General features: G+C 51.3%; 1 protein-coding gene across 1 annotated transcript; it reads left to right on the top strand.

The window, feature by feature from the left end:
- Window positions 1-201: 201 nt before the first annotated feature.
- On the top strand, window positions 202-27,630 carry STRIP2 (striatin interacting protein 2). The gene is made up of 21 exons (XM_074163389.1): window positions 202-354; window positions 2,315-2,384; window positions 3,443-3,517; window positions 3,615-3,749; window positions 3,916-4,036; window positions 4,983-5,051; window positions 5,163-5,269; window positions 5,387-5,514; window positions 5,846-6,031; window positions 7,279-7,502; window positions 8,820-8,885; window positions 9,553-9,616; window positions 10,901-10,972; window positions 11,270-11,344; window positions 12,471-12,568; window positions 13,111-13,237; window positions 15,943-16,043; window positions 17,950-18,016; window positions 22,587-22,691; window positions 23,463-23,667; window positions 25,444-27,630. The coding sequence occupies exons 1-21, from the start codon at window positions 202-204 to the stop codon at window positions 25,692-25,694; spliced, it is 2,499 nt and encodes an 832-aa protein (XP_074019490.1). The 3' UTR covers window positions 25,695-27,630.
- The last annotated feature ends 8 nt before the right edge of the window (window positions 27,631-27,638 follow it).

Genomic DNA, 27,638 nt, shown 5'->3' with positions numbered 1-27,638 from the left:
TCACCCCAGGGGACAACTCCCCCCAAAGGGACGCCCCTTCTGGCCCCGCCCACCGCCCAATGGAAGAGCGGGGGTGTGTCCTCCGTCCCCGCCCCCTGGAGCGGCGGACCAATGATCGCGTCGGGGGCGGGGCGAGGGGCGGGGCGCGGAGGGGTGGCCCCCACGTGCTCGGCGGCGCTGCAGAGCTCGGGGCCGCAGCCGATGGAGGCGGCGGGCGGAGCGGCCCCGGCCCCGGCCCCGGCCCCGGGCAGGGCTCGGCCGGCCCAACCCCAGCTCCAGCCCCCGCCACAGCCTCTGCCACAGTCCCTGCCCAAGAGCCGGGAGCTCTTCAGGAGCCAGCGGAAGGAGTCCGAGGTAAGGGCGGGGGGCGGCAGTGCCACAACCACCCCTTCCCGGGGGCTCCTTTCGGCCGCTGCTCGCGGGGGGGGAGACCCGCATATCGGGTGGGGGGGAGTCCCTGCCCCGGGGCTTGGGGGTTCCTGCTCCGAGGCTTGGGGGGTCCCTGCCCAGGAGGCTGGGGATTCCTGGAGTGGCGGGGTCCCTACCTCGGAGGTTGGGGGTCCTCGGGGGTTGGAAGTCCCCTGCCCCCGGGGTTGGGGATCCTTGACCCCGGGGGTTGGGGGTCCCTGGAGTAGAGGGGTCCCTGCCCCGGAGGTTGGGGGTCCTCGGGGACTGAGTATCCCTGTCCCGGGGGTGAGGGGTCCCTCTCCCGGGAGCTGTGTGTCCCTGTCCCGGGGGTTGGGGTCCCTCTCCCGGGAGTGAGGGTTCCTGCAGGGACTGATCTGAGGTTTGGGGATGGGGGTTGTCCTGGTCCTAGGGGTGTCCCCCCAGCCTGGGGACTTCGGTTTCCTGCGGGGGTGCCTACTCTGGAGTGTGGGGGTCCCCAGGGAGGGTATCTCTGGTACTGGCACCTCCTTGCCCCGCTCCCAGAGCTGGCAGCAGGGTTTGGGGCTCACAGCTGGACCCTGGGCTCCCCTACACCTTTCAGGCACCCGCTCACCTTCCTTCCTTGCCAGGGCCTGGGGGCTGCCATCCCCTCCATCACCCTTCACCCCAAAATCACATAACCCCTAAACTCCCCCCTGGGCTGCACCCGTCCAGCTTTGTGGGTGCCAGGCTGGGGAGGCAGGACCGAGCTCAGGTCACCAGGGTCCAGCCTGGGACTGATGTCCCCAGCCACCCTAAAGCCACCAAGGGACACCCTCCCTCCCCCCCCCCCCCCCCCCGCCCCCGCCATGAGCAGGGGGACACAAAGGAGCCGCAGGTCGAGGGGCTTCCTGGGGAGCTGATCCCAAAAAGGCTCCCTCTTTGCTGGGAGACGGTGCCTGAGTTGTGTGTGTGTGTCCCCCCCCCAAGCCCTGCCTGTGAATTTGGGGGGGGGGGGGGGGGGGTGTCTGGGTTTCCCTCCTGGTTCCAAGAGCAGCGGCTCGGCCTCGCCAAGCGGATTAGCGCCGAATTCCTCCTGGGCTTTAGCTCCCCGAACCGCCCCGCTTGCCTCGGCTGCAGAAATCGGGCGAGAAACCAGCGTTTCCGAGCGAGTCGAAGCCGCGCGTCCTCCAGGGTCATCAATATTAATCGTGACGATGCGCATCGGTTCCAGCCCCGGCTGCCGAGGAGGGATGCTGGGATTCAACATGAGAAATTATGTTAATTCAGTTGATTATCCATTCACGTGTTTCTCTTCCCCGGGGCTCGGCGGCGCGATGCCGGCCGGCGTTGAGTCGTCGTCGTCTGGCTGCGGCTGCCTGCTCCCTGCCCCGCCGTAATCCTCCGGCCAAGTTTCATGCTCCAGTTCCTCCTCCGCAAGGGAGGAAGGCGGGCAGGGGGGGGAGATATCCACAACCCTAGGGGGCTTCCAAAGGGCAGAGCTCGGTCCCGAAAGCTGTCGGATCCGGGATGCCGAGGACAGAGCAGGAGGGGGTTTGCATCCTCCCGGGAGCTTTTGCTTCAAACCAGCCCCAGACTTTGTTTTTTTGAAGAATATTTGGGGCACTGAAATGCATCAAATATTCACTGGCGCTTTTGGGCTCTGCCTCTGCTTTCCCTGGGACTCCAGAATTGCTATTTTTTTATTTTTATTTTTTTTTTTACACTCGCCTTCCAAATTTGCACTGTATTTTAAGTAGCCTCGCGCAGGCGACCCGCTCGAGCCCCGGAGCTCCGTGTCAAGATCATCCGTGCGGGATTCGCTGCTCCGGCAGCTGGAGGAGCTTTAACGCGAAGGCTGAGAGCGCTGGCAGCCGTCCTGCCTTCCCGAAATATCCCTGGGGACGCGGCAGCCTCCCCCGCTGACCCCCCAACCCGCTCTCCGCAGGGCTCGGTGGATTGTCCCAACCTGGAGTTCGAATACGGGGATGCCGACGGCCACGGAGCGGAGTTAGCAGGTGAAGCGGCCTTCGGGTGCTGCGTTGCTATTAATAGGTGCCCATCGGGGTGGGAAAAGAAATAAATCCCTCGGGAAGTCGGGGCGAGTGGGATGGGGGATGGATATCGGGTGGTGTCCTCCCTGCGGTAATAGAGAAAGAGGGATTTATTAATAGAGAGCCACTCGCTCCCCCCGGGGACGAGGAAAAGGGACATCGGGGGCGAGAAGGGGGGGGGGATAGCACAGGGGTTGTCCCCCCCCGGTTCCGAATTACCCGGGAGGCGATGACAAGGGGGTGGGAGGACGGGTGACATGCCCGGTGGCTGGGAAGCGTCACCCTTTATCGCGGGTGTCACGATGGGCCGAGTCCTCGTTCCTGTATCTTCCCGCTCCGGCTGCTTCTGCCCCGTAACCCTCGGCGTCCCGAGCCTGTCTCCACCAGCAAAGGGGTTATTTTTAGCCGCGCGTGTCTCAGCTGCAGGAACTGGCCAGGCTAAAGCACTTTTTTTTTTTTTTTTCTTCGAGGGATCCTTCCTCCTCCTTCCCAGGACCGTTTCACTCCTTCACGGTGCTGTTCAGCGCTGTAGGACCTATAGGAATTATATAGGAACCATTAGGAATTATACAGGAACAGGCACAACATCATGTCCCTCCAAGTCCAGCCCCTGTTTGCAGGGACCCAAAATATCCGAGGCGCTGGGTGTGAAACCAGCGCAGGTCTTGCCTGGGTGCCCCTGCGGTCCCTCCCGTGGCAAACTGGCTTTACTGGGACAGAAAATTACCCCTCCCAAAAAAATTACCCTATGAAAGGGCAAACACAGCTCAAGCACCATCGCTGTGGGCAGGAGCGTGGGAAGAGCCCAGCTTGGACACAGGGATGAAAATGATGAATTTGGTAGCACTGGGTGGCTCCAAGATGCCCCTTGGAGCTGCAGAAGAGCTTGGGGATAAGTTTAGGTCTCTGCCCCATGTCTCCTTGGGTGCGTAGGGATGCTTCAGAGCCCCACAAGGAATTTGGCGAGGAGGAGGAGGAGGGTGAAACTCCTCCGGGTCCCTGGTGACTCCTTTCTCCATCAGAGCTGTACAGCTACACTGAGGAACCCGAGCTCAGCACCAACAGGAGATGCTTCGAGGAGGATTTTCACGCTCAAGGTACCAGCTCTGGGCTCAGCACCCCAGGGGAGCCCCCCCGGGCGAAACCAGGACCCCTGGGGAGGCACCTGGCTGGTTGTCGTGTCCCCTTTTCCAGTGCAGGGCAGGAGGTGGCTGGAGCTGGATGGGGCTCAGCAGAAGGCCTATGTCATGCGCCTGCTGGATGGGCTGGAGGTGGTCAACAGGGACAAGCGGCTCAAAGTAGCACGGGCCATCCTCTACCTGGCACAGGGTAAGGACCACATGTCTCATGTCTGGATGTGGCCACCTACCCACTGCCTGGCTTCATCACGGGGGTTTGGGAGAAGCCTTAGTTCCTTCCCAGGATGGTCCTGTGTGCTCCAGGGCTTCAAAGGCAGCTCCCTCCTAACCAGTGCCTCCCTTTTGGGCCTCTCCAGGTGTCTTCGGAGACTGTGATAATGAAGGCGATGTCCTGCACTGGTCTCGGCACAACAGCTTCCTCCTGTACCAGCTGGGAACCTTCACCGCCTTCTTGGAGCTCCTCAACATGGAGATCGAGTGAGAGGACCCACGCTGCCCTCACCCGCCTCAACCTCCTTGTCCTCTTCTTCATCTTATTTGTTCTCCTTGCCCTCCTCACCCTATTCTTCCATCTTCCCCACCCTCCTCTTCATCTTCTTCTTCCCCATCCTCCTCACCGTCCTCTTCCTTCTTCCCCATCCTCCTCACCGTCCTCTTCCTTCTTCCCCATCCTCCTCACCGTCCTCTTCCTTCTTCCCCATCCTCCTCACCGTCCTCTTCCTTCTTCCCCATCCTCCTCACCGTCCTCTTCCTTCTTCCCCATCCTCCTCACCGTCCTCTTCCTTCTTCCCCATCCTCCTCACCGTCCTCTTCCTTCTTCCCCATCCTCCTCACCCTCCTCTTCCATCCTCCTCACCCTCCTCTTCCATCCTCCTCACCCTCCTCTTCCATCCTCCTCACCCTCCTCTTCCATCCTCCCCACCCTCCTCTTCCATCCTCCCCACCCTCCTCTTCCATCCTCCCCACCCTCCTCTTCCATCCTCCCCACCCTCCTCTTCCATCCTCCCCACCCTCCTCTTCCATCCTCCCCACCCTCCTCTTCCATCCTCCCCACCCTCCTCTTCCATCCTCCCCACCCTCCTCTTCCATCCTCCCCACCCTCCTCTTCCATCCTCCCCACCCTCCTCTTCCATCCTCCCCACCCTCCTCTTCCATCCTCCCCACCCTCCTCTTCATCTTCTTCTTCCATCCTCCCCATCCTCCTCACCCTCCTCTTCCATCCTCCTCTTCCATCCTCCCCATCCTCCTCGCTCTCTTCTTCTCTCTCCATCCTCCTCCTCCTCCTCACCGAGGACCAGGGAGATGCCACAGCCATGGCACATCCCCCAGTGTGGTGTTTCCACCACCGCAGACAGGCTGGGGGTCGGGGCGAGGAGCAGCCTGTGGCCAGTGGCTGGCACTGAGCTTGTCCCCTTCCCTGCAGCAACAGCCAGGCCTGCAGCAGCGCCCTGAGGAAGCCAGCCATCTCGCTGGCCGACAGCACGGAGCTCAGGTACCCCCTTGGTCTCCCACTAACACGTCGGGTGGAGGCTGTGGGACAGCCTCTGGGGACAAAGTGGCCTCTGTCTGGCAGTGTCACTTCCCCGCCCTGCTGTCCCGGCAGGGTGCTGCTCAGTGTCATGTACCTGATGGTGGAGAACATCCGTGTGGAGCAGGAGGCGGATCCCCCTGAGTGGAAAACCTGCCGGGAGACCTTCAGGATGGAGCTGAGTGAGCCACAGAGTTCATTGTGCTCTAAACAGGTCCCTTTGTCATGCTGGACCAGCAGGGAGACCTCAGTGCCAGAGGATCTGCTCTGAACCTGCTTCTGGTCCTTCTCTCCACCAGGTTTCCCAGTGCACACTGAAGAACCATTTGCTCTTCTGCTCTTCACGATGGTGACCAAGTTTTGCAGTGGTCACGCTCCCCACTTCCCCATGAAGAAGGTCCTGCTCCTGCTCTGGAAGGTGCTTCTGGTGAGTGCAAACCCTTTCTTTTTCCAGAAACCAGTCCTTTTGGGAATAGTGCTGATGCAGCCTGGATGTTCCCCAGTATTCAATCCAACCATAACGAGGTTATTTAGGATGGCACAGGAAGCTGACACAAGGCAAACAGTTTCTTCTGGGACAAGGGTGGGCTGAGCCATGCAGAGGATGTGTGGTGTGGGAGAAGTCTGGAGAACGAATCAGTGATGTGATTCCTTCATCCTCAGCTCTCCAGTTGAATGGTCCTGGAAGCCCAGAAGAACCATGTAGTCCAGGTGGGATGTCTAATCCCTCTTCTCTCACCTCTCTTTTTGGTCCCTAGTTCACACTGGGAGGATTTGAAGCCTTGCAGGCCATGAAGGTGAGGAAGCGGGAGGAGCTGGGGCTGCCACCCTTGCCGGAGGACAGCATCCAGGTGATGCGGAGCATGCGTGCTGCTTCACCTCCCACCTACTCCATCGAGCTCATGGAGCAGCAGCAGCAGAAGCGTGGTCACCGCAGCCGGAGGGTAAGAGCGGGCTCATCCTCCCAGCACACAGCCCAGAATGTTTTTCCAATGGGGATCGTCATCCGTTCAAGGAGCCAGCCTGTGCTTGGGAGCGTTTCCCTTCTCCCCCAAGTGCTCATGGATTTCCCAGTTTCATAGAATCATAGAATAGTTTGGGGTTGGAAGGGACCTTTAAATGCCACCTAGTCCAATCTCCCTGCCCTGGGCAGGGATACCTCCTGCCAGAGCAGGTTGCTCCAAGCCCCCTCCAACCTGGCCTTGAACCCCTCCAGGGATGAGGCAGCCACAGCTTCTCTGGGCAACCTGGGCCAGGGTCTCACCACCCTCACAGCAAAGAAGTTCTTCCCCACATCTCAGCTCCATCTCCCCTCTTTCAGTGTCAAACCCTTCCCCCTCCTCCTAGGGCTCCCCTCCCTCATCCAGAGTCCCTCCCCAGCTTTCCTGGAGCCCCCCCCTTTAGGGACTGGAAGGGGCTCCAAGGTCTCCCCGGAGCCTTTTCTTCTCCAGGCTGAACCCCCCCAACTCTCTCAGCCTGTCCTCCCAGCAGAGGGGCTCCAGCCCTCCCAGCATCTCCATGGCCTCCTCTGGCCCCGCTCCAACAGGTCCATGTCTCTCCTGTGCTAAGGCCCCAGAGCTGGAGGCAGCACTGGGGGGTGTCTCCCCAGAGCGGAGCAGAGGGGCAGAATCCGCCCCCCCCTCGCCCTGCTGGCCATGCTGCTGGGGATGCAGCCCCAGGATGCGGGGAGCTTTCTGGGCTGCCAGCGCACGTTGCCAGCTCATGACCAGCTTTTCACCCACAAATTTCACTTGCAGCAGATCAGCCCCACAATGCATTTGATCTGGAGGAAGTGAGAGGACATCCTGACCCTATGGCAAAGGGCTGATAAGCTCTCAGAAGCAAACTGCTCACAGCAAGCTCATCTTTTTTTTTAGCTCCATTCTTGGAGTTGCTGTGTTATGGTCTGAGGATGAAAACACCTCTTTTGCTAGGGGAGAGATGTTGGATGGTGCCTCCAAAAGTTAAGATGGAAAATGGGGTCACACCTCTTAGAGCAGCAAAGTTAGAGGTGCGGGGAGGGGGGCTGTTCCTTCTCCAGGCTGTGGTGACAACAGCTAGGAAGCAAATCCTCACCTGAGGGCCATCTGGGAGCTTGATCCTTCCAGGATGGAGAGGTCTGGTCCTGGTGGCTGGGAGGGAAATGAAATCTACAGAGTGACTTGAATTTCTCCTTCTCCTTCTGCTGCAGCCCCTGGTGAAGCAAGACAGTTTGGATATCTACAACGAGAGAGACCCCTTCAAGAATGATGAAGCAGGAGTGGATGAAGAGGAGAACGATGATGTGGACAGCGGGATCGAGGGGGAACTGGACCTGATGGAGCGGGATGCGATTATCCCCGTGATGCCTGCCCAGCGCCCGCCCATCGAAAGGGTGTCATTCCCCAAAGGGCTCCCCTGGGCCCCCAAAGTCAGGTAAATCCATCTGGTTTCACTGCCATCCTCCCCAGTCCTACCTGTCCTGGAGTTCATTGCAGGCTGAAGGTCAGGCTGTGGCAGTTTTACTGGCCTCTGGCAAGATGAACTGAAGTGACTCCAGTTCTTTCATTGTCTCAGTTGGTCCTTTCTGGACTGGGTTTAGCTGAGCCCTTCCCCAGTCTTTACAAACCGAGCTTGGCCACTAAGTGGTAATCCCATCTTGGACATCCCAGCTTGTACTGGGAAGGACGCTTGTGCTGTGGAAGCAAGGTCAGCTTTCCCAGCTGGCACCAATGGATCTTGGTAGGGCAAGGTCCTAGACTAATCATCTTGGGAACTCATTAATAACGTCACCTCTTGCTTGAGTGGGACTGTTGTGTTGCCAGCTGAAGCCTCCTTGAGTAGCCTTGAAAAATTGGAGAAAAATTAGAGAAAAACATCTGAGGATAAAGAAGTTGGTGCCTTTCCTTTCTAAGACCAGTTCTGCTACACATGATATGGGGGAGCATCAGGAAAAGAGGGTGAAAACCTCTGCCCCTTTCCCTCTAGTCTATGTGAGGTTTTTCTGCTGTTGATACAAAACCTGGATTTAATCCAGCATCTTGAAAACACAGGAGCAAATACATCTTTTCGATGTGGGAGCAGTGACAGGGTTAAGTATGTCTGTCCAGAGCACTCCTCACGGGGACATGGCAAGAACTGGTTTCCCACATGGGTCTCCGCACACGCGGTGCCGTGGTACTCCACCTAATGTAATGTGCTCAGCTTCGAAATCAAATGATCGTTGTTTCTCTTGGCTGGTGCCTGGAAATCCGGCTGGGTTCCTTTCTGCCTGCGAGAGCCTTGGCTCGCGGTTCGTGTCCTACTTGTAAGTGCTGAGACCCTGACCAGTTCTCATGAAAGGTGCCCAAGGTGGACAAGATGTCAGCTCGCACCCTTGGAGCGGCACATGTTCTGCCAGACTGTGGAGACAACATTTGTTCGCTCGAAGCGAGCAGATGCTCCTTGAAGATGCGTATGCTCGGAGCACAGAAGGTGGATAAAAAGGTGCTGGTCATAGGGAAATCCTCTCCATTTATTTGCACGTTCCCATGGAGTTGCACAGAAAATATAAATGGTTTTGGTTCACATTGCTCCCAACCAACGAGAGCAACGGCGCCTCTATCCTGCTGCTATTAGGACCTCTAGAAATCACACCTTGAAAGCTCAAATGTTCTTGCTGGTCCCGTCCTTCCTGAGCGATGTAGGCTGTGATCTGGTACATGCCTGTTTTCCAAACTTCTCCTTGTTTTTGTTTCTCTGCTGTTCCATCAGACAGAAAGACATCGAGCATTTCCTGGAAGCAAGCAGGAACAAATTCATCGGATTCACGCTGGGACAGTGAGTATTACCTGTGCACATCCAACAAAGTCTGTCTCCTAGCTCCCATCGGTGCAATTTAACTGGTGGAAGGTGTCCACAGAGCTTAGGTTTCTTCAACTCAACCAGCCTAAGGCATGATTAAGACGATACTGGATTTTGCTGGAGCTGCAGCAGTGCACTCGGCGTTATAAAAACATGTTCTTGGAGATGCTGGTCTCCAAGGACCTCTTTCTATTAAAAATCAGACCTAGCTCAGAATAAGTGACCCCTGGCCCAAGCCAGAGACTGGTTTCATGAGGGAGGGAGTGGGGACAATGTGGTATCCACAGCAAATTACCCAGTTTGTGAATAAATCAAGCTGCGGGTGCAGAGTCATCCTGGCACAGCCCCAGCAGGGTATATTCGTTTTTAGGTGCAGTGCTGGGCTCAAGCTGGCTCCATGCAGAGACCTGATATGACCCCAATTCTGCACCCCGACATCATCCTTCTCTCGTACAGGCTTTGCTGGGGAGGAGGTGGGAGGGCAGGCAGCTCATGCCAACACCTCTCCCAATTCCTGACCCACTTGGGATGCGTTCAGAAGACTCAGCAGACCACAAGCTCCCTCTTTACCTTGGATGACATGCAAGTGTTAAACCTAGATCTTCTTCCCAGCCTCATACTTACCTTCTTTCATCCCCTACAGGGACACCGAAACCCTGATAGGGCTGCCACGGCCCATCCACGAAAGCGTGAAGACACTGAAGCAGGTGAGATGGTGGCTCCATGCACGGCGCTCAGGTGAAGCGGCCCAGAAAGCCTTGCTGAATGGCAGTCAGCTTGTCTAACCTCATCCCTTGCTGTTTTTGCTCTGTGGAATTCAGCAGATGCTCTGAGGTGGTATCGGACCCGTGGGTATCTCATGGGGGTGGGGAAATCATTGGCCAAGATCACCAGGACCACAGAGGGATTGAAGGGCATCACAAGTCTAACTTTGTGATACAGCACTTATTATAAGTTTCAGGTTCCTCAGATGTATGTTCTTAGCCCACAGTAAATATTTCTCGTGAATTTAGTCTTCTGCTCCTCTTCAGCTGATGTACAGCAACACCTTTGGTCTGAGCTCTGGCTCTCTCTGCCTTGGGAAGTTAATTTGATGAATTTTGAACTTTTTTCACAGAAAGAGTGGTCAGGCATTGGAACAGGCTGCCCAGGGAGGGGGTTGAGTCACCATCCCTGGATGTGTTTAAGAGCCGTTTAGATGTGGTGTTGGGGGATATGATATAGGGAAGAACTTTGTAGAGTAGGGTAGATGGTTGGACTCGATGATCCCAAGGGTCTCTTCCAACCTGGATGATTCTATGATTCTATGAATCCAGTCAGGATCTGAACAGCTTGAGAGGGGCTCGATATCCACCACATGCGGCGTGGGATCCTCACATCTAACCTCCAGCTGAAACACAGTTACTGGAGGGAGTAAGAGGGTTCCTTCTTGTTAGTTGTCATAGGAAAAGCTTCTGGAGCTTCTTGCAGGAATTAGGGCAAAAAGGGAAAACTGAGTCCTCACTGCAATTCCAAGTAGATTGTCCGGCACTTGGACTTTCCCTTTATCCAAGGTGTAATACTGCTGTGTCCTGGCGAGCATTTGCCACGTTGTGCTTTGAAGGTGATGGAATTCCATAGTTGGACATACATGCCCAGACCTGTGCTGTTCCCAGGGGAAAGCATGGCCAGCTTGGCTCCTGCAGTGCTCCACATGGAGTGAGACACCTCCAGAGGCCAAGTGACCCTATCTAAGGTCTGATGGAGATGATTTTACTTACTCCATTTACTTACAGAGAGATCCGAGAAGGAGTAAGTGGAAGTAATCAAAGGCATGATATGTAAGGGGCTTCAGGGACAGAAGGATGTCCCACTCAAAAATGAGTGGTGTATCTGCTGTGATCTGTACACCTAACGAGATACTACTGAAATCAGCAACTGCTGTCATGGCTGACTGTCCTTCATTCTTCAGTTGTGATATAGCTCTGCCTCTCTCTGGGTATTTTTTCCAGCACAAGTACATTTCCATCTCAGACGTCCAGATCAAGAACGAGGAGGAGCTGGAGAAGTGTCCCATGTCTCTGGTAAGAAGTTGCCGCACTCCATCACTAGACAGACGTGTGGAAGATTTCCAAGGTGTCATAGAAATCCGTACGTTCTGTGTGATTCTTGGGGCACACATTGGATGCTCTTTTTTCTAGAAGTCCATATCTTGATCAAATGTAGCAGCGGAGAAAGACCTAGAGCTTCCTGTAGTCAGCATGAAGCTATATCCATCATTGTGTCCTCAAGCTGGCTTTTATGGAGGTGACTGACACATCACAAGTGTGTGGACTGGAAAGAATTAATTTTCCCTTGTTTCTAATGTTCCTCTGCGCTAGGGGGAAGAGGAAGTCCAAGAAACCCCTTGTGAGATCTTGTATCGAGCAATGTTGTACAATCTCCCCCAGTACATGGTAAGCCCATGTTTCTTAAAAGTAAAGAAGAGCTTTTGAGCGGGGAATGGTGGCCAACCTGTGAGCTTCAGAGCTCAGCACTGAAGGGGCTGCTGGGGCATGTTCAGAACTCGAATGGTGAGATTTTGGTGGGAGTCCAGAGCAGAGTTGGGTGGAAAGGGGAGGGAATCAGAGGATCAAGGGGTATAGATACCCAGGGACATGGTCAAATGGTTGGAGACAGGTCAGTGGTTGGAAAATAGGATGTGTATGGAGGATTGGGAAGAAGGAACAAAGTCCTCCATGTTGGTGGGAGCTCAAAAGTGGCTCCTGCCCTCTGAACAGCAAAGGGAACCAGTCAGGGATGGCCTAGTGTCATCTCTTGAGTTGTGTGAGCTGTAGTATTTACCAGCAAGTCGCTGCACACCAGTGCAGGCATCTTTGCTTCTGACTTCAAGAAGCAACCTATGGACTTCATTGGTCCTTTGAGCCTTTGTCCTTCTTGCTGAGATTAACTTTCCCTTATGATATTGAGCTGATCTCTGAGGGTGATGGCTTGCTAGGCCAGGAACCAAACTAAACCATCCTCATGCTTTACGTGGCTCGGCAAACAAGGTGGTCACGCCTTCAGGTCTCTGCCGACCTGGCTGCGCTCTCAACAGCTATTCAAACTGTGCAGTGTCTGTTGGTTATGACTTTCCTTACGAGGACATTGCCACGTTGGAGGGGGCTTTGAGCAACCTGGAAAGCGTTCCTGCCCACGTCAGGAGGCTTGGAACTAGATGATCTTTAAGGTCCCTTCCAACCCAAACCATTCTGTGATCCTAAGATGCTAATTGGGTCATGTGCACTCTGTCCGTAGGGGGAGACAAACACAGATTTAAATGGATTAAGCTCCAGATGTCCCTTGTGTTATTTTATCCATGAGCTCAGGTGCTCATGATGCATTAAATTGAAGCTAAAATAGAGCTCCTGTGCTCCCCACCCTTGGCCTGTTTGCCCAGGGTATAAAAGGAGAGGTTGAGCTGGTTGGGCTGGTGAAACCCTATAGTCTTGGCTTGAAGTTGTCCAGTTTCACCAAATGAAGGGGAAAAAAAGGAATACCCCCTTCCCGGGAGCATCCCCCCACGTCTGTCCTCCCCTGCAGATAGCTTTGCTGAAGATCCTCCTCGCTGCAGCGCCCACCTCTAAAGCCAAGACTGACTCCATCAACATCTTGGCAGACGTGTTGCCTGAAGAGATGCCGTAAGTTCTTGAGGAGGTGGCCACCAGCCATCCCAGCTTTGCCGTGAAGTCTTGGACTGAGGAGGAGAGTTGGGGTTTGACGATAGGTTGGGGGTGTGGGGCTCCTGGGGATGTCTCCTTGGATAGGTGCAAGCTACTGTTGCTGCCAGGGCAGAGGGGTGAAAGCCAAGGATGTCAATGCCAGTTTTTCAGGAGCGTAACAATTCGAGCGCAGTCGGCACCCACTGTGCTCTGCTAGCTAAGTGACACAAATCACAAAATCACACTAATTGACACAAATCATAAAGACACATGAACATATGGCAGGTGTCCTTCATACCATTCCCCCAGGATTGCTGGTGGAGGGCAATCAGCTTTTTTTCCCTTTTTTTAATGCACTTCAGCGCCACCAGTCAGGAGGGGATGGAAATGGGAGTCCCAGGAGGAAGGGAAGGTCTCTGTTTCTGTAGAGCCTGTCCAGATGAATAAGCTCTCAACAGTCCCTTTGTTTTCCTTGCTCCCACACCCCACCGTGCTGTTGCCTTCTTTCCCCTCCGCCCCAGCATCACCGTTCTTCAGAGCATGAAACTGGGGATTGATGTGAACAGACACAAAGAGATCATCGTGAAGAGCATCTCGGCTTTGCTGCTGCTGCTCCTCAAGCACTTCAAGCTGAACCACATCTACCAGGTGAGCGCAGAGAAGGGGTCGGCCATTGCCAAGCTGGTCTTGAAGCCGGTGTGTCCTGATGGAAACCCTTCCTGGAGAGGATCTATGAGGATCGCTTTTCCGTAGCGGTGAACCCTCGCCCCGGGCCAGGGTTTGTATAGGGTTACTCAGGCAAGGATAACCTGCCTGCAATATATCTCCGACTGTGTTTTGACAGGCTCGTTTCCACTCACGTGGAAGGAGCTTCCAGATTTCTGGAAAAAATCACACTGTGGCTGACGAGATTAAAATTGAGGAGATATCAAGAGCACCAGCCTCCCCAGCAGAAGGGGGGAGGGGATTGGGGTTAGACAAGACCCTCTTTTGCTCTGTCTCATCTCCAATGACCAGAAATAGTGCTGGGTAGGACCTCACGAGGTCAACTAATCCGGTCCTCTGTCCAGATCCTCAGCAGGATCAAGTTCTTGGGGCTCCAGTTTCAACAGAGCCTGGAGGTCTGGGTCCTAGATGCAATCTGATTTTTGTTTCATCTGCATGGCACCAATTGAACCTCACCCACATGAGGGCTGTCCTTAATTCAAAAAGGATCGAGGACTGATTTGAGCTGTGTCCCGGGCCCAGTTCTCCACCCATTCTGCAAGTCAATTAGTGTTTTCTACTTATTTTCTTTTCCTTTAAGGGTTTCAGCATGGTACAAATCCCTCTGTGTTATGAAACCCACTGATATTTATCTGGGGATAAATACAAATCCATATATTGGATTGCATAAAATGAAACAAATCCCTACATTTTTACAATCCTACATTTGTTCTGCTCCTCCCCCCCACCCCTTCACTAATTTTTTCTCACTTCACCCCCAGAACGGCTCCTCTCATTTCTTCCTCTGTGGCAGAAGGACACTGGCAGTCTAGTGCTAAGTCTGGAGAAAGCTGTGGGGTTTTCTCCCCGTGATTCTACTTTTGTGTCTGATTTGGGGTTAGCCATCATAATTTCTTTTGGTGATGAACCTGGTCTCAAGGACCACCCCAAAAACCACTGCAGGGGCTGAGATGATGCTTCCAGAAAGCAGTGGCAGGTAGTGGAAAGCGTGGCTGGTCCAGGTTCTGCTAGAGGCCACTCTCTGCCTCCTGGCTGCCACGTCAGTGTGGCAGCAACCACGCAGACCTGCACACCAACCCAAATCGTGGGGTTTTGTCTCAGTTCTGTGGAGATTTGGCGTTTCTTACGCCAGCAAAAAAACGCCATCAAATTATTGCATTTCGGCATTACTTTTGGCCCGATCCAGTAGAATCATAGAATCATAGAATGGTTAGAGTTGGAAGGGACCTTAAAGATCATCCATCCCACCCCCCTGCCATGGAGAGGGAGACCTCCCACTAGACCAGGTTGTTCAAAGCCCCGTCCACCCTCCAGGGATGGGGCAGCCACAGCTTCTCCAGGCAACCTGGGCCAGGGTCTCACCACCCTCACAGCAAAGAATTTCTTTCTAGTATCTAATCTAAAATCTCCCTTCTTTCAATTAAACCGTTACCCCTCGTCCTATGGCTCCCCTCCCTGACCAAGAGTCCCTTCCCATCTCTCCTGTAGGCCCACTTCAGGTACTGGAAGGCCGTTATAAGGTCTCTCCAGTCACTGGTGGCTGCATTTCAAAGCAGTGAGAGCATCTCACATCCCGGTTAGCGGGGACTTCCGATTACTCACCCGCAAAGAATGGCGGCCGTGTGTCATCGGTGGGTACCGAGCATCGACAGCTTGTACCAGGCTGAGCGGAGACACGTAGGAACAAACTGTTTCTTCGCTCGGAAGTTTGGGATGTTGATTGCAGGTTACTGAGAGGCACGGGCAGGATGGGGTAGGGTACTGCTGCTATTTGCGTCTGGCACTTTAGAGGACAGTAGAGATTTGTTGTATTATGCATCTGTACATACCCAGACCATTTAATGTTTAGAGGAGGAGAGAAATTAAAAGCATAGATGAAGGTAAGGCTACATTTTTCAGTCAAAATTTGGAAAGGGAATGGGGTTAGCATGTGGCTGCAATAGGAATTATTGTGTTTTCTCATGTAATAGTTACATCTCCTCTTTCCTTCTTCCCCATACACTGTTTTGCCATGAATTTTCCAGTCCCTAAAGGGGCTCCAGGAAAGCTGGGGAGGGACTCTTGATCAGGGAGGGGAGCCACAGGACAAGGGGGACGCGTTTGATGCTGAAAGAGGGGAGATGGAGCTGAGATGTGGGGAAGAACTTCTTTGCCGTGAGGGTGGTGAGAGCCTGGCCCAGGTTGCCCAGAGAAGCTGTGGCTGCCCCATCCCTGGAGGGGTTCAAGGCCAGGTTGGAGGGGGCTTGGAGCAACCTGCTCTGGTGGGAGGTGTCCCTGCCCAGGGCATGTGGTTGGAACTTGATGATCTTTAAGGTCCCTTCCAACCCAAACCATTCTCTGATTCTCTGATTTTATTTTTAAAAGCTCCACTGCAGTCATTAGGTGCAGCTATTCCTAAACTACTGCCATAAATTTTGTGCATCTGCTCTATGGCAAATAGAGTTTTCCAGCTGGTGGGAGCTGCTCTGTATGACGCAAGCCTCATACAGCACACATCCGTATGGTCTTCAGATGGTCTGCGAGGTGTCTAGAGCAAACCATCAAGACTGCTTTGCTTTTTGCTGGAAACAGGTTTCCATTCCCAGTTGTTCCAGCTAACGTTGACCCATTTCACTTCTCTCCCTCAGTTTGAGTACGTGTCCCAGCATTTGGTGTTTGCCAACTGCATCCCGCTGATCCTGAAGTTCTTCAACCAAAACATCATGTCTTATATCACTGCCAAAAACAGGTACAGCCGCTTCTGGGGAAGAGAGAGAGAGAGGATGGAGCAGGGAGGCTTTGTGCATGAGGAGCACGCGGTGGGACTGAGTGACCTCTGGTCCCCACCTAGCATGGCTTTGGGGTAGAATGTTCTCCACTATGGAATACGCTGGAGGGGAGCAAATCCCTTCTGCTTAACGAGGAGGACCGGATGGGGGGGGTCCAATCTCACTGGACTACTAAAATACACGTAGACCCATCACTCTTGCTGACAGTAGGATTGTTTTCATCTTTACATGGACTCCCGGAAAGCGGACCAGTGCCACCAGGCATCTGTGGGCCACAGCTTCAAAAAGGCTAAACAGGGTAGAGTCTTCTAGGTCTTTTCCACTATAGTTCAGCTTTCCTGACTTCTTCAGGTTTTGCATAGTTGTCACTGACTCTTACTTCTGATTTGAGAAAGACACTAGCCCCGTTTTGAGTCTGTATAGGGACTGGCTGGGCTACCACAAGTCGGCGTAAGGACAGAAAGAGCTTTCACAGCTCGGTAGGACTGGGTTGGATTTCCCCGTTTGGAGGGGAACACCGTGGGGGATGTTGCTGTGGGAATGATGAAAAGATCCTTTTTTTGGTTGCTTTTTCATGCTCTTTTCGTTGCTCTTCGGCTGCATGTGTAGGCTGGTCTGTCTCCTGCATGGTATGGTTGTGTATGTGTGAAAAGTCACATATGGAAAAATAGAAAGCAATATATTAATTCTCTTGCTGATAAACGTTTCCACTTTGGGTCCTGTGCTTTAAAGGCACGTAAGTGAGGAGGAAATGTAGCCCAGGAGCACTTTAGCTCTCTCCTCTGCTTTCTGATGGAGGTTTCACAGGCAGGATAATGCTCCTGTGAAAAAAGGAGGGGTTTACAGCCGGATGCTCTGATCCAGGGAGGTTTAGCTCTTCCACACTCCCACTCATTACCTGCGTGGCACTTCCAGTTTCAGGATGACGATGGGTAGGAGCCAGCAAGGACCATCTCTCCTCGTGGTCAGGCAAGCCTTTCCTGGGACAAACACTTTAAATGAAGCCTTTTTTTAGGGGATCTCCTGACCTGGGGTCTCACCCTGGATTGCCTCTGGCTCAGTGATCGTTACGAGTCAGCTCGTTGCTCAGCTGCTGAATTTAAAAAACGAAAAAATAGCAAAGAAGAGGGAACACAAGAACTGAAGTTGTGTGATAGTGCACGCTTCATTTTAGATCAGTCTAAGATCTAGACTAGATCTTAGACTTAGATCTAGACCAGCACATCTCAGGGCACGGATAGCATCAGTGTGTGTCCCTGTATGTATACATATGTTTTATATATATATATATATATTTATACACTTCTCTTTTTATTTTTTTTTAATTGGCTACTTTTACAAAGGCAATATCCCTGGAGGGCTTTGAAAGACCTGATGCCCTTGTTGTGAACTTTCTTGCTGGTAATCAAATGTCTCCATTTTAACCTTAGATCTGTTTTGGGTGTGGGTTTTTTTCCCCTTTTTTAAAATGTGCATCCGAATAACTCATCTGTCATGTCTTAATGGATCCAAATCCTTCGAGTCCTTATTAATGCACTCAGGATGAGTTTCGGAGCCAAGAGGAATCGACGTGCTCCATTAGGCTGAGACGTGAGGCTGGAAGCCCATTTGGATGCCGTCTGGGCAGTTGGAAATGCAGGAGGGGGGGACCAGCTACAGCCCAGTTCACGTGCCCAACATGGCTCGCTGGAGACGGGCTCGTTGCCCACCCTGACTACTGGCTGCATAAGGCTGCCCTTGCGATTCAAACCCCAGGCACAAGGAAGACATTACAGATGGCTGGGCATAATCACATATGAAAGCAACTTTTTAAGATGATATATTTACCTTGATCTTAACGAGTCCCTTCTTTCCCATCTTCCACAGCATCTCTGTCTTGGATTATCCGCATTGTACGGTCTGTGATTTGCCTGAGCTCACCGCAGAAAGCCTGGTAAGCAACACAGAAAGGGTCCTTTTAACCAGTATTGCTCTATGTGAGAGGGTGAGGAAGGATTTTTTGTTTTCTTGTTCTCTGTCGTCTTTTTCTGTAACCCCAACCTTTCCAAAATCAGACTTCCCCCCCCCTCCCCATTCCAGACTTGAAAATTCCTCCCATCGCTGTTCCCACTTGCTATCAGCTATGAGGAGGTGGGGAGGAAGCACTGCTGGCCATAAAAATAGTTGGGTTTAGAGTTTTCCCTTTCGCTTCTCCAAACAAGAGAGCCTGCTTTTAAAAAGGCTTTGCCCAGAGGCCGTTTCCTCCCAGGTTTAAATTACTCCGAGCGCTCACATTTCATAAGATACCAGTAGATTAAGGAATGAACCAAATTCCCTACGGAGAGGAGCCTAAGTATTACGGAGACCGGCCAGCGCGACAAGCTGTGTGAATACATGGAGTACGGATGAGACGTTAATTAATGCTGGCAGCTTCATAACTGCAATAATTCAAGCGCAGAGTAGGTTGGACTCGGACAGGGCACAGAGCGGGGACAAGCTTTGGGGTTAACAGGGAGGGGGATCAGAGGAGAAGACCCTAAATGGTGCAGGAATTATTAAGAAGGAGCCTGACGAAAACCAGTCCGAGCAGGGATGATCTCAAGCTGCTAAAATCTTAAGCCTATGTCATTTTCCTTAGCTTCATAAAGGTTAAAAATCATTAAAGTGAAAGATTTTCCCCTAGTGTCTCCAAGCCAAAGTTGCTCACAAATCCCTCCAGCCCTGCCAGGCTCCCACCGACCGCATCCTAGCCCGATGGGGACATCTAGCGACGTGTCACCGAGTGCTCCGACGGCTCACGCTAATCCTTACGCTCACGCTAAGCTTTGTGGCTATAGGAGACTGAACTTTTTTTAGGGAAAATATTCCCAGTTAGGCTTTCCCAGTAGGGGCTGGTCCCCAGTTTGGGTGCTGTTGCATTAAACGACAGTGCCTCCTCGCCTTCCTCCTCCAGCAGACACGGGTGGTAGCCTCACGGGAGACTAATTTAATTAGAAAATATGCAGAAACCAACTTGAATTTCACCACGTATGTTCATCTTGGGGAGGATACCCGTGAATGTAAGGATTTAATAGAAATTAAACACGCCCTGGTACTTCAGAGCCATATGCTTGTGCGTGTATTTATGTTTCTTCAGCCAACATTTTATGTGGTTTTTGTGTTTGGTTTACTTTTACGGAAAAGCAGAAGGGGTTCAGCAGTGCCGTTTCCAGAGGAGACTGTGGGGTAACTGCTGTCCCCACGCGGTGTAAATCAGGAGTGGCTGCTGTCCTGGAGAGGTAGTAGGGGCTTCACCCGTCATTGCGGGACCGGCTCCGATTCCTTGCTGGTCCCCATCTCCCCTCTCCTGTCACGGGGCTGTCACTCCCCGTGTTTGGGGAGGGGGCTGCAGAGGATCTTGCTGTCATGGTGCCAGGGGGAGGGTAACCGGAGACGGGGGTAAAAGCGGGATTAAAGTCTTTAACCTGTTCCCTCATAGAATCGTCCAGGTTGGAAGAGACCCTTGGGATCATCGAGTCCAACCATCTACCCTACTCTACAAAGTTCTCCCCTACACCATATCCCCCAACACCACATCTAAACGGCTCTTAAACACATCCAGGGATGGTGACTCAACCCCCTCCCTGGGCAGCCTGTTCCAATGCCCGACCACTCTTTCTGTGAAAAATTCTTTCCTAATGTTCCGTCTAAACCTACCCTGCTGGAGCTTGAAGCCATTCCCTCTCGTTCTGTCATTAATTACCTGTGAGAAGAGACCAGCACCAACCTCTCTACAGTGTCCTTTCAAGTAGTTGTAGAGAGTGATGAGGTCTCCCCTCAGCCTCCTCTTCCTCGTACTAAACAGTCCCAGCTCCTTCGACCGCTCTTCATAGGATTTGTTTTCCAAGCCCTTCACCAGCTTCGTTGCCCTCCTCTGCACTCGCTCCAGCACCTCGACATCTCTCTTGGATTGAGGTGCCCAAAACTGGACACGATACTCCAGGTGTGGCCTCACCAGTGCTGAGTACAGGGGCACAATCATCTCCCTACTTCTGCTGGCCACGCTATTTCTAATACAAGCCAGGATGCCGTTGGCTTTCTTGGCCACCTGGGCACACTGCCGGCTCATATTCAGCCGCTTGTCAATTAGAACCCCCAGGTCTCTTTCTTCCAGGCAGCTTTCCAGCCACACTTCCCCAAGCCTGTAGCAATGCACGGGGTTGTTGTGGCCCAAGTGCAGAACCTGGCACTTGCCCTTGTTGCAACTCATGCCATTGATGTTGGCCCAATGATCCAATCTATCTAGGTCTCTCTGTAGAGCTTCCCTATCCTCCTGGGAATCAACACTCCTGCTTAGCTTGGTGTCATCTGCAAACTCACTTGAAACTGTAGAGACAGTGTCAGATCGGTGACAAAAATAAGTCCATCTACCTGTGAAATGGGGGTTTGCTTACTCTGCTGGGGTCTTTGGGGAAAAACTACTTGGTGCAAAGAGAGCAGATTAGGACTTGTCACCGATATGAAACCGCACGGGCACCGTCCTGAGCGGGTACCCCCAGAGCTGCACACAGCATCCGCGGGCACCTTGGTGTCATCTAGATGACATCTGGGTGACATCCGGGTGACATCCCACCTCTGCGCTCTGCTGTGTGCACAGGACCCTCCAGCACAGATGTAGCCTCTGCTGGCAGAAAAGTGCATTTGCTCAGAGTGGCTTTTACCAAATCCCAGAATTCAATAAGTCAGAAGCACTTTCTCGTTGGCCTCTAAAAATTCTAAGTACAACAGCATTTCACCAGCTTACTGAAATAATATGTTCGGTTCTTGCTTTTAAGAAGAAAAGCGTTATGCTGGCTGGATTTTCTTGGGTAAATCTAGTTTCGAAGCTGGATTAGATGCTGACGGAAGAGGCTCCCTGGGCTCATCCCCAAACTCTCCTCCTGAGGCTGCCCAGAACCTGGATCGTGCAAAATACTGCATTTTTTTCCAGGAGTCGTTATGGCTGTAGCTGGCTCTAAGCGGTTTATAAATTAAGCAGCGTTTGTTTCCGCTCTCATCCCCAAATAGGTTATTTGTGGGACGCTTCTGTTGTGCTCAGTGCTGTTCAAACGTAAAGCAGGTTACTGTAGCGCTGGAATCGCTGCTCAAATGTGAGAGCAATATTTACCCAAGCGGGGGCTGGGGGTGCTTACATTTAGCTAATTAGCTAATACTTAAAATAACAAATCAGCTGCACTTAAGCCGGGGGGGGGGGAATCTTTGGTACAGAAAAGTCTTGTCCTCCTGATATAAATGCTGCTGTTTCTCATCCCGCGTTGCTATGCGATTTCCTTTTATTTGTCAGTAATACGTCCTCTAAGCACGTGGTGATTTATGAATTAATTTATATAATTAACTGTCGTGGTTTCGGCCGAATTTACCAAAACCGGACCGACAGATGGCCCTTCCCCCTCCTTCTCCCCCCCAAAAGAGGAGAGAGGAGGAGAAAGAGATAAGGAGATTCAGAAGTTTAGAATGAACTAAACTACTTTAATGAAGAATTAATAATAAAATAAAAATAAAGAAGAAACTAATGAAATAGATACAATATATACAAAACCGTATCAAGCTCCCAGGATGACAGTCACGTCACCGGCAGGCGCTGGGGAAGTCCCAGACTGGACTCAGCGACGAATGGGAACTGGATTCCAGCTCTGGAGTCAGGAACACACGGATCGGGATCAAAGGCAGATGAACAGACAGAGTCCTCTCTGGACGTCGGCCATCGCAGGAAGGGGCTGACCCTTTGATCCCTCAGCTTTTATACTGAGCGTGGGGCAGATGGGATGGAATACCCCAGTTGGTCAGGTTTGGGTCACCTCTCCTGTCCGCTCCTCCCCACCGATGTGACCCCTCTACGTTTTTTCCGTTTCCGACCCTCTAAGGGGGCAAATAAGGAAATTGGCTGCCCTTGGTTGTTACAGCAATAAGGATAAGCAAGGGCCTCCCTGCTCACCATCCCTTGGCACGGAGCACAAACATTGGGCTGATCATTGTGAGAACGAGCAGTTTTCTCCCCAATACGCCGTTAATTTCAGGGAGTTAGAGGAGGCCTGGCTGGGATGGAAAGTTACAGAACTTGTAACTTTTGTAACCGAAAATTGGTTCGGTTTTACTTCAAACCGGGACATTAACAAAACCCGTTTTCTAAGCGGCGGCGATCACTAGGCTGTAATTTGCTCTCCGACTGTAACCAACGAATACGAATCTACCACGATGTATGTTTCCCGTGGCGGAATGATGTGATTTATCGTAGCTCTTGCTCTAAACCGAAATGCAAATTAAAACGCTGATTACACCTGAGTCTTTCGGAACGGTTTCCCCCAGATTCTGTTGGCTTCTCGGCAGCACCATGACAACCCAGGCGAGGAGGTACCTCTGCTGCTCACTCTCCATCGGAAATAAGACTTGTGCAGAGAGTAAAAATAAAGACTTTCTGCCCAAGGACGTCTGTGTGTTGTTGAATTCCGCTGTTGGGATTACGCTTTTCCTTCTCTGCTTTGCAGGAAGCCGGAGACAACAACCAGTTCTGCTGGAGAAATTTATTCTCCTGCATTAACTTGCTGAGGATCCTCAACAAGCTGACCAAGTGGAAGCACTCCAGGACAATGGTAAGGTGATGTCCTGTCTCTCCGAGACCCGCCAGGGGTTGTCAGTATGTCATCTCGAGCGTGTCCCCGGCTCTACTCTGCCGGCTTCAGCCCAGCCTTCCTCCTCAGAGTTTCTCCTGACAGTGCTGGGGCTTCTGCTCCATTTTTTTTTTCGCAAATTGAGCCTTAAATGCAGAAATACTTTTACTTCTGCAAATAATACTTATTTCTATGGGCTTCAAGCCCCCTGCAGCAAGTGTTGGTTATACTGAACGCTCCTATGGGATCTGCTTGGGGTTTGTACCGTACATGGTCCAGGGGTTAGGGGACTTGGGCCTTTTTAGCCTGGAGAAAAGAAGACTGAGGGGGGAATCTCATCAATGCTTATAAATACTCAAAGGGTGGGTGTCAGGAGGATGGGGCCAGTCTTTTTTCAGTGGTGCCCAGGGACAGGACAAGAGGGAACGGGCACAAACTTGAACAGAGGAAGTTCCATCTAAATGTGAGGAGGAACTTCTTCCCTTTGAGGGTGTCAGAGCCCTGGAAGAGGCTGCCCAGAGAGGTGGTGGAGTCTCCTTCTCTGGAGACATTCAAACCCCACCTGGACACGTTCCTGTGGGACCTGCTCTGGGTGGACCTGCTCTGGCAGGGGGTTGGACTAGATGATCTCCAGAGGTCCCTTCCAACCCCTGTCTGTGATTTTCTGATTCCGTTCATGCCCAAAGCTACGCAGACAGTACTCGTGTGGCTTTCTTGAACACATTGCGTGGATTTGTGTTGGTTCCTTGACAGATGCTGGTGGTCTTTAAGTCGGCCCCGATACTGAAACGAGCTCTGAAGGTGAAGCAGGCCATGATGCAGCTGTATGTCCTCAAACTGCTGAAAATCCAGACCAAGTACCTGGGGCGCCAGTGGAGAAAGAGCAACATGAAGACCATGTCTGCCATTTACCAGAAGGTGCGGCACCGCATGAACGATGACTGGGCTTACGGCAACGGTGAGTAGGGCCAGGGAAGCATCTTCTCTGTGTGTGGAGCTGAAACCGGCACAAGTGGGGTATGACATGGTTTGGCCTGTGACCTGTTAGCATCCCATAAACTTGTTTGGGTCAGTGTTGGGGATTTTTTCAGAAGCCTTAAGGTTCTGTTCAGGACCATCAGGAGGGAATCGTTATAGAATCATTTAGGTTGGAAAAGACCTTTAAGATCATCAAGTCCAAACGTTAACCTAACGCTGCCAAGCCCACCACCAAAGCATGTCCCTCAGCACGATGTCTGCATGTCTTTTGGGGACTGGTCTCTTTTCCCAAGTAACAGGTGATAGGACAAGAGGAAACGGCCTCAAGTTGCACCAGGGGAGGTTTAGGATGGATATTAGGGAAAAATTCTTCATTGAAAGAGTTGTCAAACATTGGAGCAGGGAAGTGGTGGAGTTGCCATCCCTGGAGGGGTTCAAGACCAGGCTGGATGGGGCTTTTAGCAACCTGGTCTGGTGGGAGTTGTCCCTGCCCAGGGCAGGGGGTGGAACTGGATGATCTTTAAGGTCCCTCCCAACCCAAACCATCCTGTGATTCTATGAAATTCTCTCTGGGGCTGGTGGAATTCCCCAAATGATCCAAGGGCAGGAAGGCTGGGGATTTCCTTTCTTTTAGGGAGATTTCTGTCCTGTTGCTGTCTTTCTCAGCACACTGACTGTTCCCTGGGGGATTGAATACGGCAGCGGGGATTCTTTATGCCACTAAGGGGATACAGCTATGGGATACTGCCTGCCTTAGGTGACTTAGCTCAAGCACCTCATGCTCCAAAACAGCAGGCAAAGAATGTCACCTGCCCTGGAGCAAAGGTTTCAGTAACTGAATTTACATGGCAATGTTAAGAATAATGCAATTTTAAGACAAATGCGAAGGATAAATTGGTGTGTGTATCCCACTTTCCCCGAAAGAGTTAATCAACAACATAACGCAACACTCGATTGCACAATTCGCTGCTTAGCAGAGACTGCATCTCCACCTGGACCCTTTGCCAGGGAAGCACTCCGCTTTCAGAGGCACAATCTGGAAGGGTTTTTCCTGGAGCGTTTATTTTTATCTTTGTATAAAAATAGATATCGATACCCAGCTCGGACCTTTCCCTCCTTCCCTGCTGAGCTTTGCCAATGAATTTACTGAACTTTTACGGAGAGAATGACTATTTCAGTCATGAAATTTAGATTTAGAGCTCACAAAGACCAACTTTCAAAATACAGTATTTTTTAACGTTAGATGTTTACATAATATTACATATTATGTAATATCAATATATTAAAATATCATGGTTATTTCAGCCAGTTATTAGCTTTTCAGCATCATTCGTAGTTAAATTTGTCCAAATTTTAGAAAAGTTTGTTTTCAGTAGCTCGTAAGAAGCTTGCCAGGTTTTAGCTATGTACATTTAATCTCTACTTCGGACATCTGCAGAGATTTTCAGTAAAAGTGGTGAGGCCTTTCTGAAAAAAGCAAGAGTAACTATAGAGAGTCCTTAAAGCACACTATAGAGCAGAAAGAATTGCATTTCTTTAGGAAGCTTCTGGATGCTGCTTAACTTACAAGTGGTTTTAACGTATTTTATTTAAATACCTGAAATTAAAATGCATACGTAATGGGAATTGATGAGGAATAATAATTAGGACTGGCTAATACGCTGGTCAATTCAGGCATGCAGTTGCTGTAAAATCTTCATTCTTATCAGAATTATTTCTTCCACGATGCTTTGGCCTCGTTTCTTCTTCAACGTAGATATCGATGCCAGACCATGGGATTTCCAGGCTGAGGAATGCACCCTGAGAGCCAACATCGAAGCCTTCAACAGCCGGAGATACGACAAACCTCAAGACTCGGAGTTTGCGCCGGTGGACAACTGCCTGCAGAGCGTGTTGGGACAGCGGCTGGAGCTCCCCGAGGACTTCCACTACTCCTACGAACTCTGGCTGGAGCGGGAGGTGTTTTCCCAGCCCATTCGCTGGGAGGAGCTGCTGCACTACCAGTGAGAGCGACACCTTCACCTGCCCCCCTAATCCCACCTCAAGAAGGATTCAAGGTGCTACAGGCTGAGGAAAGGAAGATTATTTTGGCCCTGGGTGCTCTTAAGCGCAGCTGGGAAAAAATTAAGAGTCTTTCCAAAGAGACCAAGCCTCTTCGTATCTGCCCAGACACCCCTGAGTATGCAACTGCCATCTTCTTGGAGGTCATCCCTTTCCTGTGACTTCTTGGAGACCATAGAGGATCAACGGACCTGCACAGAGGCCACGGGCCAGGTTCCAGTATCACATTAGTGGCAGTGACAAGGGTGAGGTTATCTGGTCTTTCCTGCAGGTTGACACCAGGGAGAGTCCAAGTCTGTCTCTTAGATTGGTTCACGCGTGTAAGTTTGTTGTAAGAGTATCTCAACTGTGGAAGGTTTTCATCTCTCCCAAATACCCCATCCTATGCCTAATTTGTTTTCATTTATTCAGTTGTGGCACTCTAATAATGTGCTTCAAACACCCTCCTGCCACGAAGAAGCTTCCCTCACGAAACTGAAAATGAGAAATACGCGGCACTGTGCTGTGACAGTCTCAAGCAGAGGTGACAGGTTGACTTGACTAAAGGAGACGGCATCACCTCTTGTCCCCGAGCTGGTGTTGCTGCTGCTGGGGTTGTACAACCCGATTTACAGCCCTTCCACAACTGACAAGTTTTGCATCATTCATCAAGGATAATCATCCATTCCCTTTTCCGCCGCTCCCCCTTCACTTACCGTTTGTATTCGAGTAAAAGGATGGGTAAGCTGATTGCCACGTTTCTCTCCACCTGATTGTTTTTGAAGGATAATTACTTCCAGGTAATTACTTGCAGGTAATCTTTCTTTAGCTCTTTTAAACCTGGAAGAGACAGCAAATGCCACATTAATGACCTAATTTTTGCACAGATTTTTGGTTATTTGGGGGCATGTTTGTGTGGGGGATTAAAGTGAGGGGAAAACTGCTTTGGTTAACAGTTCATTGCCATCACGTGAGGAAAAGAGGGCCATAACTTTCATAATAAAAAAATTAATAGCATATTGAGCTGTAAACTTTCTGTAAGGTCCATGCAAACGCTACTCTTGGGTAAATCCACGTTGCATGAGGATGGCAGCTGGAAACCTTTGGGGCTGACGCGCTGAATGAATTTCAGCTCTTAGTACCGTGCAGGGTGATGGTCCCTTCTCCTCGGCCAGCTGAGGGCGGCACTGAAACAGGAGGCTGGGCCTCACAATACTCTCTTAATTATTACAACAGGGTCTGCAATCTATAATATTTCTCTACAAAATTTTATCAGTCCAGCACAGGGAATCCTGGATCTAACCTCCCCCCCGGCCCATGAAACTCCCCCCAGGAGTTTGGCTTTTGTCAAAGCAGCATGTGTTAATATAGTGCAGGCAAGCACTTAGGCTGCACCGTTATCAATATATCAAGCACACAAGTGATAAAACCACAAGTGTTTGTTATGACAGGATTTTGTGCTTATTTCTGTGGAATGAAACTGAGAATGTTTCCTTAATGTGGTTTGTGAAAGGCATTTTTCAAAGAAATAGCATTAGTAAACCCGCTCACCTTTTTAAATATGCTTTTGTTCAAAATAAACCAGAGCAACTTTTAAAGCAAATACATTTAACTAAGCTTTTTTTTTTCTTCCTCCGCCTTAATTTAAATGCTTCCTTTGCTGCTTGCTTGCTTGTTTGTTTGTTTGTTTTTAAAGGAGAAAAACATCCCCCACAAAACAGCCCATAAACTCAGCTCTCGTCTCTCTCCCCGCGGAGGAAAGGCCTCTGTCTGACGTACTTTGGATGTTCTGTTCTGATGCATCGACAGAACCCTGAAAAAGAAAAACAGAATTATGGACTGTAGATGCACTTGTTAAAAAGTAAAACATTATTTCAACATAAATAAAGCCTTTCCAAGCCTGAAAACCAG

This window comes from Numenius arquata, chromosome 2 (genome assembly GCF_964106895.1).
Source record: "Numenius arquata chromosome 2, bNumArq3.hap1.1, whole genome shotgun sequence".
NCBI lineage: Eukaryota > Metazoa > Chordata > Aves > Charadriiformes > Scolopacidae > Numenius > Numenius arquata.
This window is presented reverse-complemented; position numbering and strand designations above follow the sequence as displayed.